Source organism: Mauremys mutica, chromosome 9 (genome assembly GCF_020497125.1).
Source record: "Mauremys mutica isolate MM-2020 ecotype Southern chromosome 9, ASM2049712v1, whole genome shotgun sequence".
Classification (NCBI taxonomy): Eukaryota; Metazoa; Chordata; order Testudines; family Geoemydidae; genus Mauremys; species Mauremys mutica.
Genome location: NC_059080.1, coordinates 57,233,135 through 57,248,509, shown reverse-complemented (window position 1 = coordinate 57,248,509; position 15,375 = coordinate 57,233,135). Strand labels below are relative to the sequence as shown.

Here is a 15,375-nt window from a genome sequence, read left to right as displayed (position 1 = left end):
TTGGGAAAGAGCAATAAGTGGACTTTGTAGCCCACTTGCATGATGAAGATAATAAGAGAGGAATTCCTTTCCAGAAGTTCAGAAACAGGTTTGCTTTATATACAAGAACAACTTATTTACAACAATCAACAGCAAACTATGTACATAAAATACAAGAGGCGTTTCCATGGCAATCACTGTATAAATTATGATAATAAATAGGAGGGGAGCAGATCCCATTCTTAAGGCACAAAACCTTCTTTCCAAGACTGTACAGGGATCCAGGTGCTTCCCTATGCTTTTGACAGGATCACAGGAATGGTATGGACACCCCTGAGGAACAACAGTTGGTGGGCAGCGATACGGACATGCGATTACTGCCGACAGCCTTATAAACAATATTATTTTTCATCTTTCTTTTTTACAGTACACACGTTTCAGAAGATACAAATTTTTTTTGTGTAAACAGTCTTTCACTTTATCACACAGCTCATATATGCATCTTTAAATAATACTAAAATAACAAAAGAAGCTTTGAATAGGAGTCAGGAGCAGTCCAAGAAATTCTGGGACTAAGCGGCTCTGTACAGTCTGTGAGATTCCTAGCTGCAGAGGCGCCTTCCTAGAGATGGGATCTCTCTAGTGAAATGTATACTGACCAAGTCTTCATTGTCTGACAGAGTACAAGTCACCACTAGAACTAAACAGAATAAATAATACACTTTACCTACACTGAACAGCTGGCACATGCGGCTCTTGGTCAAATGTTTATAGTCTAAGCACTGTAAAGGAACTCCAGCAAAACAGGTAAGACCATGTTATAAATAAAAACCCTTTCCTCCCCCAGGAAGCCCACACTAGGACATTCTTGATCAGCTAGTGGGCAAATCTTGTTCTAACTCATACTGCATGCAATCGCAAGAATTGAATAGGGTGACAGGGCAGAATATGCCACCAATGAATAAATTTCCACTGCAATGCCTGGTAAACGAGGCACTGAACTTCCATTATTGGTAACAGAAACCACACGCCCAATTTGCCACAGTAAAACACTGCTCTTCCCCTCCCAAATCATTGTCAGGGCAGTGGAGTGATGAGGCAGAAGGTGACCTGAAGCCTTGACCCTAGTAACATTTTAATTAAAAGACTGAACTTGTACAAGAGAGCAGTGAAATTCTAACTTTTCCCAAGTGGGTGTTTTGCTTGACAGGGCAGGAGAGTTTTGTTTTTGGCAAAATAGCAGTGACATTTTTTTTCAGTCTGGTTTTCCTGAGTTGTCCAAGCCATTTTCTCTCCTACAGAAAAGCTTATCAGATACCAGAGGGACAACTCTGAATAAGTAAGCTAAAACCTCAGTCTGACCACCCAGCACATGGAGACATCTTTCAGTGATGCTTGACACCAGTGCTCCCATTTTAGGCCCAGAGCCTGAGCTATAGAAAGTCGGCATTACTCCCAGTGGCACTGAGGTACACCCTCTCTTTAGATATGTACCTCATGCACAGCCAAAGGCACTTGGGTTAAATATAAGATCCCATTCTCTAACTCTTAAAAGGAGGCAGAACGTGTGTCTCCATTCTCATGGGATGCTGCTGGAGGATAGCTAATGCAATGGAGAGTGACACTGCTATAAGTGTATTCGGAAAAGTCACCAATGAAAAGAAATATATTGGGATACACAGAGGGAAATAAAGAATGCAGAGATTAACTCCTTGACAAAATGGACACATTGCCAAAAGCAGATGCACAAGTGACCTTCAGTCCTCCTAGGATAAGTTGCTGTTCTAAGGAGTATGTCTGAACAGGAGGGGACCTGCTAGGATCTCACCATCAGTCTGATTAGGAAAAAAAAAATACAGAGGAACTGTTCCTATTGAGACAAGAACTGAATCTATCCAGGACTAAGTAATGCAAGCATGGTAAGCACACGTTGTTCCTCTAACCATGAGACGTCTTAAAGAAGCATAATCAGCAAGAATTGTGGTTCTTTCACAATCTGAGCAAAAAGAGAGAAATCCTCTTTCCTTGCTGCATCTTCCACCAGAATTATCACATGGTACTTCTCTTCCCTGATGTGTTCTCCTACCTGTGTATACACTGCTACCAACACACACACTCTTGAAGATACCATGAAGCAGGCGCTACTTGGTTATCATCAGTAAGAATGAAAATGTGCAGCAATACTCTTTATTAGGTCCTACGGCTTCGCTTACCAGTGGGTTTTCCTAACACTCACACAGGCCTTGATCAGCATCCAAACAAGCAAATGAAAGCAGCTGTAAGAGAACTATGATTCTTACTTGTTCAATACACTAGGGGAGCCAATGCAGCAAGAGGGCTTTGTACTAATAATTAAAAAAAATCACTGTGGAAAGGGATGATAGTGAAAAGTAAGGAGGGAGAAGCCCTGGGAGCAGAGTTGCAAAATTTCCTCTCTCTGCTCCCTCCCTACAATGGCTTATATCAGGGGTTTTGCTATGGGAATCAAGCATAAGCAAACCCTGATGTCCTCTGTTCGAAAAGGAGACGTGTAGGGAGACATGAACTGGAGAGAAAACAAGACCGTACACTCAAGGCCCAAATAACCCTTGGAGTAATTCTCTTGAATTCAAAGGAGTTGGCACTAGGGAGACTATGGGCCAATTTAATCCCATCACAGAAAACATCATGTCTGACACTGCAGATTCAGTTAACTATACAGACCTTATGAAGAACAGGAAAAAAAAAGTTGCTCTCAGAAATTAAATTGTGTGCCACTGTGTATGTGCTCATTTCCCTGTCTATGGGCAGGGTCAGCCAAGTGCCACTCATTTAAAAAAAACAACAAAAAACAAAAACATACAAGAGATGTAACAAAACAGTCCTCCCCTCTTTCCAGCTTTTTGGTGCTAACTGCCAGCAAGCCCCCTCCCCAATGATAATCACACAAACTGAACTAGGTCTGCTGGGCTTTGGGCTTCGCCAGTCACTTGACAGAGGTTAATCAATAAAACAGGAATCTAGAAGCAGTCTATAACCTCTGATTCAGAAGTGCTGATTTTCCCATCTTCCACATGCTGGCATCAAAGGCTAGTTGCCAAAGGGGCATCACTTTTCAACATGATGCTCCTCTGCCATGTAACACTAACTCCAGATGCTTCTACAAAATCCCTCAATGTTCCAAGGCACATGCTCTCTTAGTAGCAGGTACAATGCCATGAAGAGTAAGTAACCCTGTTTCCTTTGGCATCCACCAGCACCGTTGTGAGGGAACAAGGCAGCTTGAGAGAGACAGGAGGGGGAGCAGCAGCACAAAGACTTAAATAGGGGAAAAGATGCAAGTTTCAATGATAGCTTTGTATCCTTCAAGAGAGGGGAGTGTTTTCTGCCCTTGTATACAAATTAAAGCCACAGGTCTATTGTTAGTATCCATTCACTTGTGGTTATGGAAGTGGCACTGACCTGAAAAGAAGCCGCTCCTAACCGGCTCCAATCTGGTGCCTGACATGCTGCTCCCCTAACAAGGTGGGTTGAATTGTTTCTGTATCCCATTTGGCTAATTTACCCCTCCTGCCATGAGTGGCTCTTCCCCCCAGCCTCCTAAAGATGAACACTGAATGGGTGATTTAATAAGTGAACTGCCTGTACTATTTTTGCTCTATCGTCAAGGTATAAGGGGCTAGCCAGAGAATGTCCTCTGTGACTGGCTGGAATTTTCACCTAACTCCAGTGGCTGTGAATTTGGCTGCACCACCATCATTGGCTGAAGAAGGACAGACACAGGCCGAGGGTGAGACTGTAGGCTGGTGCAAAAGGCTGTAACCACATGCATTGTTTGTTGCAAGGCATAAGTGACAGAGAGAGAATCACTGGAAGGGCAGACTTGCACTGGCTTTGAGCTTCTCTTGCAGATCACATGCAATTGAAGGATGTATCCAGAAGGGGGCTCCAATAGGCCAAAAGGACAAGCGTCGCCCCATTTGAGCAATATCAGATACAGCTGTCACATACAGACCAGTGGGAAAGTCTCGGATATGAAAAGACTATGACTGGCCAATACATCTTTTGCCCTAATAATTCCAATATGATGAAATCACACACTAAAGGTAGCTGTGTTGCAATTGTCAGTTGTCCTGCATTGTCACCAGAACTAAGACTTTCCATGTCTAAGGACAGAGTTCTTCAAATGGCTGATGAGTTCTCTTCTGGGAGGCTCCACCCCCCTCAGCAGATAAGGTGCCTCCTGCTGGATGCAACTGTACCCCACATGAAAAAAGGTAGCACCATGACTGGCTGATATGAACTCTGAACAGTGACAGTTTTGAGCATAGCTGTTCTGGGAGGTGAATGCTGTGCAGAAGTTAGGGGGAATGGTAGACACAGGCTGTGAAAACAGAGGCTAAACCTCGCTGACAAGAGTATTCCGACTCAGTTCCTTGATCCCGTGTAATATCCTCTTCATGTGACCCACTTTGGTCACTCCCAGGTCCTGGAAGAAAAGAGGAAAGCACATCTTAGATCACAGAAAAAGAAAAAAGCTAGACAGCCAATCAACAGTTACGAACTAATCAGCCGATCACGAATAATAGAAGGAAACCATATGGAAAGATTACAAACCTTACAGTCATATGAATGCTTAAACCAAGCATCAAATGCTTACCAGAGTAAGACAAAGTAACCAACAATCACAGAACTGGAACAAAGTAGTGACTAGCTACAACTGCAAACCATGTGGCCAGCTGCAGATGCAAAATACATGGCTAGCCAGGAGATCAAACCCTGTGCAGAAAGGACTATATATATCCCAGGGAACTAAGTCAGCAGCCAGCCATAAAACACATGGGTAAAGAACACAGCTAGGCACGGATCACACAGAATAACTATGGGAACACTCAAATACCATGCACAGAAATCACAGAAAATAGTTAGAGATCATGCACAGGAGTCATATTATCACTCGTATATCACATTAATCACTGTACAGACAGAACATAAGGCAAGTCACAAATTAAAATCCTATGGACATTCATTTATATCACACACAACTCATGGGCCACAAATACTCTTGTATCACATGCAAGTCACAAAATCAGTCACAGATCTTCCTAGAAAAAGCTTCTCCCGATGATGGGAGGAGCGCTGTGAAGTATTGCAGACTGGGTCTGCGGTACTGTTTTCTCTCCTCTAAGGATATGACTGGCTATTCAACAAGCAGCATAAGTAACAAATCTCTGTCCAACTGTCTCGTCTAAGACTGTGGTTGTTTTTTTTTAAAGCAAATGCAATGATCTGCAGGCCCTCAAATATAGCCACACACTCAACTCCAACTAGTCCAAATCGTGACTCATACTGTAAAGGGCTGGTAGTGAGGTGAATATTGAAATCCTCCTGTTACACAGTGCTCCAAAATAAAGAGATTCTCAACAATGACTAGTTTGGGTGTTGGATTGGACCACAACTTCAGGAAACTGGGAAAGAGCTGGACTGTTGGCCTATGGGCTAATGGCTGACTATTTATTCTAGCTTCCTACTATACATTTTAATTAGGGACCTGAGAAGAGAGTAGAATGAGGCCATGATGAACCCATTCATCTAGCCAAAGCCACAGGGAACGGATGGGATGCAGGCCATTTCCAAGCACATTCAGCACAGAAGCCATGCAGATGCAGCTGGCTATTTCTGATGAGCTGATCATGAAAGTACCTTGAGGTCCCTCCGTTCGAGATGCAGGAGCTCAGAGCCCCGGACGTCATGCCGGATGAAGATATCCTTATACTCACAAAGACTGAGATGCTCAAGCCAGGCCGCAACCTCCTCCGTTCCCCAGAGGTGAACTGTCGGAGATGGAAAAGCAGGAGTGCATTGAGTACCCAGAAGCCCAGAGGAAAGAGAGAGTGAGAAAGAACACCGACAGTAGCCAAAACCAAAAGGAAAGCCAAGGGAGAACGTCAAGCAGGACCACAACCCCAAATGAGGGAGAGGAGGACTGACAACAAGATCTATAATCTCAAACAAAGGAGGTCAGATTAAAATCAGAGCCATTCTCTTAAAAAGAGACTAGATGTAATGAACCACAGGAGTCTGTTTATGTCCATGTCCAGTCACTGCCTTGCTGGGACTGAAACTTTACCACCATGTCTAATAAGAAACTCAATTTCCCTCCAATTAAAAAACAAAACAGAGCCATGCAAAATGTTTAGGAGAGAATCATGCCCAGGTTAATTTTCTATTGTTCTTTTAGAGTAAACAGTACATACTGACACTTACATTACATTACTCTTTACATTCATGGCTCATCAAGTGTTTTATAGACAATATGTAAAATCATGCGGGAGGGAGGACTGGCAATGAACACAGGGTGACCTCCAGCTTCCAGATTAGTCTCTAAATAAGAGAAAGAAAAGTCCCCACAAACCCAGTGGAGAGAGATGTCATGGAGGAAAGAGTGACAGGACACACAATTCCATGGAAGAGGACAGTACCCATGATCCCACAGAACAAATAGTACTCCCAAATTTTAGTGGCAGAGAGTCTTCATAGGTAGAATATAAACCAAAAATCAACTAACCCAATTGGAGAGAAAGTGTCCTGATAACAGTCAATTTGTTGATTTCATGGGCCAGTTTTTAATCATACTGACCAATAGGATTAGAGCTCAGGGTGCACCAGTGGTGATGCAGGATCCCCAGCCAATTAGACATGAGACTTGATTAAACCCTAGGGGTGAATCAATGAAAGAAACATCATTAACCACATCAGGGAGCATCAGCAGTGGGAGGATTGGAGTTATGCGGATTTGGGCCCCACAGTCATTTTGATTTCTAAAAGCCTAAGTCCACTCCCACAGCCCTCCCAAAACATTCCAGAAAACAGTCCAAGTCTTGGTAGACCTCTTCGGAGGGTGCCATCAGTTTGTCTTTGGGAATATCCGCTCAGTGCAGGGTGTTACAGTTCAAGAGAGAGCACAGCAAAAAAGCTACTTTGCTAAGTGAAAAAGAAACACACTAAACAGAAGTGAGTGTAATGTGTGAGTAAAAGTACATGAAAGGGAAAACAGAGGAAAGAGAGAGAAAGACACAAAATGGAGACACAGGCAGAGGAGGGGCAGAGTGTGTGTGCACAAACAGGAGATGCAGGGGCACACAGAGTGAATACACAGCCAGTTGGTACCAGGCAGTCCCATGCTGCTACGAGTCTCCTTATTCTTGTTGTTCTTCTCCTTTTTAAACTTGGTCACCAGTCGAAATTTGCCACTGCGGCTGCGTTTGGAATAATCCAGCATCTGGTTCTGCAGAAACACACAGGGAAATCAATGTAACTTATGTCTCAAATCCATACCAACTGAATGAACCTAGCATCTAGTGCAGCTCAGAGTCCTCGTGGAGAGGAAAGAGCTTCCAATCTCATGGTCATGAGCGGGGAAGAAAAATGGTCAGTTCCATGTCAACCCAGGGACCTCTGGCAGTAACTCCATGGAGGTTTTTTCTGAACTGATTCTGTCTCACACTGTGACCCACCCACAGGAAGTCACTGAAGCAAGATGAGCAGAGCTAACTAACTAGGACAGCACCTAAGGAAACTGTTTTGCTCCTGTATTTGAGAGTTATTACTTCATCATCACTGGGCTCCATGAGTTGCCATAGCCAAGGGATGTCTGCTAGCTTCCTCAGCTGAAGGTCCATGTCTGTCAGCGCTGCTAGGAGCTGCTCCTTCTGTGGAGGATCCAGCTGCTGCATCAGAGACAGAACCAAAGGCAAACAGCGTTCAGAACCACAGGCTGGAATGCAGGGCATGTTATCTTCTTCAGGATATTTTTAAAGAAACCACATATCAAGACATTCCTTTCTAGACAACATTAAGTTTCCTCCCTCTCAAGGAACCAGAGCTCAGAGCTAACCAGCCTGATTTTGTCGTATAATGTGTAACGTTACCAAACCATGGACGGAATGGACGGCACAATTTGTTTAAATCCCACTGGTAAAGTTTGCACTGACTTGTTACAAAGCCAAATGAGTCCAGGGGCCAGCAAATCTTGTCTTTGTGCCATGGCCACAGTAAAAGAACAGAGGAAGTAAACGGACTGAGGGAAACTACCTCCAAGCCCGTCCCTCCTGTTTAGCCCTCCTTACCAGTGCCATCTTGCCAGCCAGCAGAAGCTCTGTCTCACTATGCAGGGCTTTAACGTTATTCACCATCTCTACAACAAGGCTGCAGTTCAGACCCTGTGGCAACAACAAACATGTGTAAGGGCCAGAAAACACAGCAGTCAAGTGGCTAGAGGGAAAGGAGTCTCAGAGAAGTGAACAAGAACCAAGTAGAAAACAGTAACAAAATTGCGGCAAAGCTTAAGAAACAAACTGCCTAGAAGTACCTCTGTCGATTTGGATTTGGCATATACTTTGTCCATAGATTTGGAGCTGGCATTGACTGCATGAGCAAGTTCCTGTTCCATGTCTTGATAGGACTGGGCTATTTCCCGAATGCTGGGGAGAGAAACATAGACCATGTCAGCTGATCCTCATTCTTTTCTATTCCAGTGCCATTCTGGGTGCTGAGGCTATGGACATAGCAGCATGGCAGTGCTCATGTAGGTAATCTGACCTCTGGCAGATCAGTTCCCGTCCAGGTGATCTGCCATGGATAGGGCAAGGCAAGCGAGGCATCCCTTTTATATGATCTTATGAAAAGTAGCACAAGTCTAACCCTGGCACGTTTTACCAGACCACAAGCAAGCACAGCCCTAAGACAGCTGAGCTGATTGCAATACCTGTACTTGTACGTCTAAAGGGATTTTTGAAAGAATACACTAATTTATACACTTTGGCACTAAATTGTGCCTGAAAATGAATACATACATGCAATTACTTACACAGATGCAGGGCATGTGCACAAAACTCCACATGTGCACATTATTTTTTGCAAAGCACAAATTAGGGCTAGATTTTAAAATATGGCCCTATACTACACGTAGGCTGTGATTTTAGCAGCAGCTATGTACATGGTAGTTCAAAGAAAACTTCTGTGGTGTTCCGCTCTGTGCATTTTCTCCTAAATGTTAGTATCAGTGAGCAGGACACCTGCGAAAAGAGTGCAAGTGTGTGTATTGGTGTGAAAGTCCTCTTTCACCAATCTCTGCTGTGGCTCTGGGTTAAAGGTCCCCAGCAAGTCTGGCTTCTTCCCTGAGAAGCAGCTGTTTCACTTCTGACAAATTCACTGGCAACATCTAGAGCTAGAACAACGGATGAACCTAAGTCCCCATGTTCTTTAAAGATATAAAATTAACCTCAGCCTGAAAGAAGCAACAAAGGGAGCTGTGCTTGCTTGTGTCAGGACTGAATTTGGTCCACAGTGACTGAAAAAACTTCACTTTGTAGATTTAAATTCTGGTGCAGCTGCAGTAGCGCAATGAGCAGATGAAATTATACACTGCTCTAGGCTATTCCCAGGGATACAGATGAGCACTGCAGGTGATCAGACAAGACAGACTGCTTTGGAAGGAAAGGGAATGTGACAACAAGCACCACACTCAGAAGCCAGGAGGGGGCCTCGTGAGCCCAGAGGAACAAGATACCACAGTAGGACTGTGAGCCCCAGGTAAAGAGAAGCGGGTCTCACCTATGAATCAGAGCTCCTGCCGCTTGACCAAACTGGTTAATCTGGGTGGACTCTTCTTCAGACATGATCTCTGGGTGCAGGGAGAAAGAGGAGGGCCGGGGCAACTCACACTTCTGTTTATCTTCCCAGGACTTTAGGGTGCTCTCAAATGCCTACAAACAAGGAAAATTAACTCAAAACTACCTTGCAAATCTCCCAGAGAAAGCATTTCAACGTTTACTCCATCAGCTTTCCCACTGGGACTGTGTCTGTATTACAGGCAGGGCTGGCAGCACTGCCGATTATGGAAGTTGCTTGACACTCCCGTTATAAGACCCTCCTGTTTTCAGTTGCTTACAACTGTGACAAACATTTGGGCTGAAATTTCCCATGCTGGACATTTGACTCAGACTCATTCCTTTTTTTCTGTGTTGGAAAATTTCAGTCCAAACAGTTCAGATATTCCTGAGAATGAGTTTAGGGAAAAATAAATTGTTTTGGCCATGTCAAAAAATTGTGGCCACCTTTTCTTGGAGAAGCTTTAGCATCCCCATGCTTTGGAGCAGGGACTTGAAATTTGGTAGGGGGTGGCCTTTATGTCAGGAACAGGCATTTTGCTTTCCCCATGAAAATCCACACAGATATGGCCAAGTTATAAGCCTCTGAAAAACTGTAGGTCGCACATGCTCAGTAGAAACTTGCTAGAGCTTGACAGGTGACGTCCTTGAAGATTCCATCCACACTGGGCATACTCCAACTTGGGGCTGAGCAGGCTTTCCCTGGGGCCAGGTATCAGAATGGAGAGCAGGGAGTGACCCCACCCTTGCTGGCAAGGCAGCATGGAAAAAGAAGGCTAAAAATGTGGGGCTAGAACATGACCTCAGGGGGTAGGGTATTGAGAGGGGGTAGGGTGAAGGCTGGGACTGGGGAAGAAACAGGTCTGGGACAGGTTGGAGGGAATGGGGCAGAAGGGACCAAGGTCAGGGAATGGACAGAAGAGTCAGGGCCCACTAGAGCACGCTCCCATCCAGAGCCTGGAATGGAACCCAAGGTTAAGTCTCACCGTTTCTCTGCTGTCAACTAATATCTGTGAAACCCACTACCAAAGTGTCTGTCCATTCCCCTCTAGTGCTGGTCCATACAGAGGATGACAACCTACTACTGCTATCAGTTACTCTGTTAGCTCAAATGGCAGAGGTCTAGGTGATGAATCTGAAATTTCCAACCCCGCTGATGACCCATGTAGGTGTCAAATACTAGAACTGTTTTTCCAGTTTGCTTTAAAAAAAAACAAAAACAGGAAATGAAACACACAAAACTACGTTAAAAGAACATTAAAAGTCAAGCACTCAAAAGTTAGGGAATGACAGAATTAAGGTTGCTTGTGCCACCTTAGTTTGCCCTCCCTTGTGTATATACATTATGATACAGCCTTTAATTACATGATCATATACTAATTTTCCACAGGACCACTGCTCTGCTTCATTCAGTGCACAGGATGGGCCTGCTCTGGGGATGACGCAGGGTTGTGTAGAAAAGTAGACTTGTCTGTAGGCCCCCTACATTTGTTGCAGAAGTTGGGAGGTGTGTACAGAATGAAACAGGGGACTGCAGGAAGAGAAAGGACAGTTTCACAGTTAAGGCCCTGTCTTTGCCACTGAGTTCTTAGCTGATGCTGGGCAACTCACTTAAACAAAACTTTTCACAGATGATCACTAACTGTGTGTTCCTCATTTTCTGAGTGGCCAACTTGGTACCCTGGAGTCTGCTTTGCAGAAGGGTTGAGCATTTAGAGCTGCAACTGAAGCCAGTGGGAACAGGGCCTTGAGCATAGAAAGTGCTACAAATGCTAAGCAGTCTGAAGAAAAATCAGGCCCTAGGAGTCTCCAATTGGGCACCCAAAATGAGTGGACACTTTTGACTGTACTCTCTCCATGCCTGCGCTCCCAGCTGTAAAATAGGGATGAGACCCTCTCACCTTGAGGGGGTGCTGTGAAGATAGAATGATTAATGTTTGTGAACACTCAAGTGATGCGCACCATAGAAAAGTCCAGGAGGAAATTAGCACTACTCTCTTAGTAGTGTGCAGTGAACTAGAGGGTCATCCACTTTGTTGCTGCTGTAGGCCAAGCTCATCATAGACACCAGGGACTCCAGGCACCCCTCCACTTCCCCCAGAGGCTCCCCATGTGCCACTCTCCCCTCTCCCTCTATTTAAGGGACTCTCTGCAATGGCTCTTTCCCCCGTATGCCAGGGGCTTTGAGTGTCTCTTATGTTCCCCTCCCCCATACCATAATCTCACATTCTTCCCCCCCCCCCCCATGCCAGGGGCTCTGTGCACCCCCCATCTGTCACATGCCTGGGGCTCTATGTGCCCCCAATTCCACCCCTGCTAGGAGTTCTGTGTGCCCCCCATTTCTTCACTGTCCTCTTTCCCCTTACCATTGTCCCCCATTGTCTTCCCATACCAGGGGCTCTGTGCAACCCATTCCTCCTTCCCCCATAAAATTGGTTTTGTGTTCCATCATTCCCCGGTTCTCCCAACACTCCCTTCCCCACTATGTCATGGGCTCTGTGTCCCTCCCATACCATGGGGTCCCCCATTCTCCTACCAGCCAAGGGTTCTGTTTGCCCCCTCCATTGCCTCTTCCCCCATACTAGGGTCCCTCATTCTCCCCACAGCCTAGGGTTTCTATGTGCCTCCCCATTCTTATCTCTTTTTTGGTCAGGGATAGAAGACATTCAGGAGGTCAAAATGTTAACCTCTACTGAGAGCTCACATGGGGAGTGTTGTTACGCTGGAAGGTGTCAATAGCTGGCCTCAATGGTCTATAGTCAATGTCAGAGCTGGCTGAAACTGCTGAGTCTGCTAACCAGATGCTAGTGGCTCCGTGTGTCCACATTTCCTCCTTCCAGGTTTCCTCCAAATCACTGGGGTTCCGGACAATGATTCCTAGAACATTCCCTCAAATTTTGGAATTGATTGGGTGCAGCATTCAAATATTATCATGTTACAGACAGAGAAATGCCGTTCAGTTGAGTGTAGGACAGGGCTGCCCAGAGGATTCAGGGGGCCTGGGGCAAAGCAATTTTGGGGGCCCCTTCCATAAAAAAAATGGCAATACTATATTCTCGTGGGGGCCCCTGCGGGGCCCGGGCAAATTGCGCCACTTGCTCCCCGCCAGGGGCGGCCCTGGGAAAAATAAACCTTCCGCATCTCGGCACAAACCCAGTTTTGAGAAAACTTCTTTACAAGGTATCACTGGTTCTCAGCATCAGCTAGTGCTAAAAGGCACTAAAGCTCATTAAAAAAAGGGTTGGACAAATATTTTCCGTCAAAACTTTTTTTGGATCGAAAACTAGGGGTTTTTAAAAAGCAGAAAAAAATCACGGACAATGTCTGCTTTCCTTCAAAAGTTGTTGTGGTTTTTTTAATTGAAAAGCTGAAGTTAGTCTGCCAAAACCTGAATATGGTTTGGGGTTTCAGAAGTGTGTGGCCAAATATTTGCTGCTTGCTGTGTTTGATTGTTTAAAGAAACACTAAAAAATTCTGCTTAAAAAAATCGAAAACTTTTGAACCACCTCAGCTTGTGACCAAATGCCTGAGCCCATTCAGTCAGAGATTTTTCCAGGTTTCTGATACTCTGATGGCTTCCTTGACTCATACCTGTCTCCATAACTTTGGGTTCATTTAGGTTAGAACATAAGAACAGCCATACTGGGTCAAACCAAAGGCCATCCTGCCCAGTATCCTGTCTACTGACAATGGCCAATGCCAAGTGCCCCAGAGGGAGTGAACCTAACAGGTAATGATCAAGTGATCTCTTCCCTGCCATCCATCTCCACCCTCTGACAAACAGAGGCTAGGGATACCATTCGTTACCCATCCTGGCTAATAGCCATTAATGGACTTAACCTCCATGCATTTATCTGTTTCCTAGAGACTGGCTCCATGGGGTTCCTCACAAACTGGAGACGGTTACTGTGGGTTTGTCTTTAGTATAGCTTATGTACATACTCCACGAACCGAGCATTTGAGCTTGCTCCAGAATCTGGGATGAGCCTATGTTGTGAAAACTGACATGCTCAAAATAGCACATGCATGTGAATGGACACAGGGTGCTAAAATTAAATTAACCCAGGGGTTCTCAAACTGGGGGTCGGGACCCCTCAAGGGGTCACAAAGTTATTACTGGGGGTTGCGAGCTGTCAGCCTCCACCTCAAACCCCGCTTTGTCTCCAGCATTTATAATAGTGTTAAATATATAAAAAAGTGTTTTCAATGTATGGGGGGGGAATCGCACTCAGAGGTTTGCTATGTGAAAGGGGTGACTAGGACAAAAAAGTTTGAGAACCACTAAATTAACCCCTCTGAAGCCTTAGGGAATGCAGGGGAGGGAGGGGGTCTCCCTTGGTAGGGTAGGGAAGGAGGTTACGTGGTATAAGATATTGCTCTTCTCATGTGATCCCTCCCCCAGTGGCTAATTTTAAATGAAGCTACCCTCCCCTGACATGAATCTCCCTATGGCACTGAAATTAAATGTAGACTATAATTTGGCATGTGAGAAGTGAAAGGGATGGTAGCCCTAATGGAAAAGCTAACAGCTTGGCTCTTCTGCAAGCCTCAAACTGCTGAATGAGCTTTAGAGTAGGAAAGGCTGTGCCTCCCAAACAGCCTGGCCCTGCCCCCTATCTGACCCCCCTACTTCCTCCCCCCAACTGCTCACCCCCCCCTCAGAATCCCTGACCCATCCTGCTCCTTGCCCCCTCACTGTCCTCCAGAGACCGCCCACCACCACCACCACCCTGGGACCCCACCCCTGCTCCCTGTCCCCTGACTGCCCCAACCCCATCACCCCCTCGCTGAGTCCTGACAGACCCCCGGAATGCCCACAATCCAACCCTCCATTCCGTGTACCCTGACCCCCACCCCACCTCTGCACCCTCCCTATCCCCTGACTGTCCCTGGGACACCCTGCCCCTTAGCCAACCCCCCTGGCCCTGGCCCCTTACCCCGGCGCCCCGCTCACCCGGAGCCTTAGCGCGCCGTATCCAGCAGTGTCCCTGAACAGCGGTGCAGCATGGCTCTGGCGGGGCTCCTGAGCTCCGCCTCGCTCAGAGCCATGTGGTAAGGGGGCGGGGCTGTGAGCTCCAGGCCGAGTGGAGGAAGCTCAGGCCCCCTTGGAGCACGCAGCCCCGCCCCTTACCATGCGGCTCTGAAAGGGGGCGGAGCTCAGGGGCCCCACCGGAGCCACAGTGCACCGCTGTTCAGGGACGCTGATGTTTCCGCTGAGGCTCTGGGTGAGGGGCAGAGGCAGGGTCGGGAGCCTCACCCGTTCTCTTGGGGGCCTCTGCGGAGCCCGGGGCAAATTGCCCCACTTGCCCCCCCTCTGGGCGGCCCTGGTGTAGGACCTCGCTTCTCCTGGCCAATAAGGCCTGGAGCCACACACTGAACAATGAAGAGAAAACAAAACATTGACTAGCTCGTCATTAATTGAGTCTCATCCATCCAGTGCACAGAATGAGGCAGGGGTCCTGCGGAAAAAATAGTATGTGATCATGTTATTAAAGACAGTGTGCATACACACAAGGGGGCCAAGGTAAGGTGGCATGGACAACCTTAATTCTAGCATTTCCTTTTTGATGAATGCTTGATTTTTGCAAAGTTACCAATATTCTTTTAACAGTGTATATGTGTGTGTATATATATAAAAGTATACATTGCACACCTGTCAAGTATCAGAGGGGTAGCCGTGTTAGTCTGGTTCTGTAGAAGCAGCAAAGAATCCTGTGGCACCTTATAGACTAACAGACGTTTTGCA

The 15,375-nt window shown here is 46.1% G+C and overlaps 1 protein-coding gene across 3 annotated transcripts in view; it reads right to left on the bottom strand.

Moving 5' to 3' along the window:
• DGKD (diacylglycerol kinase delta) overlaps nt 1–15,375 on the bottom strand; it is a 118,790-nt gene that overhangs the window by 32,100 nt on the left and 71,315 nt on the right. Inside the window, exons 24-30 of one of the 3 annotated variants that reach the window (XM_045031322.1) lie at nt 9,574–9,725; nt 8,330–8,441; nt 8,088–8,180; nt 7,569–7,688; nt 7,129–7,246; nt 5,662–5,792; nt 83–4,447 (exon numbers count right to left, since the gene is read on the bottom strand). In XM_045031322.1, coding sequence (XP_044887257.1) covers nt 4,358–4,447; nt 5,662–5,792; nt 7,129–7,246; nt 7,569–7,688; nt 8,088–8,180; nt 8,330–8,441; nt 9,574–9,725 — 816 coding nt within the window. In that variant the 3' untranslated portion in view covers nt 83–4,357. Of the gene's footprint in view, nt 1–82; nt 4,448–5,661; nt 5,793–7,128; nt 7,247–7,568; nt 7,689–8,087; nt 8,181–8,329; nt 8,442–9,573; nt 9,726–15,375 lie in introns of those variants that run through there. The other 2 variants (XM_045031323.1, XM_045031321.1) reach the window with 2 other exon arrangements.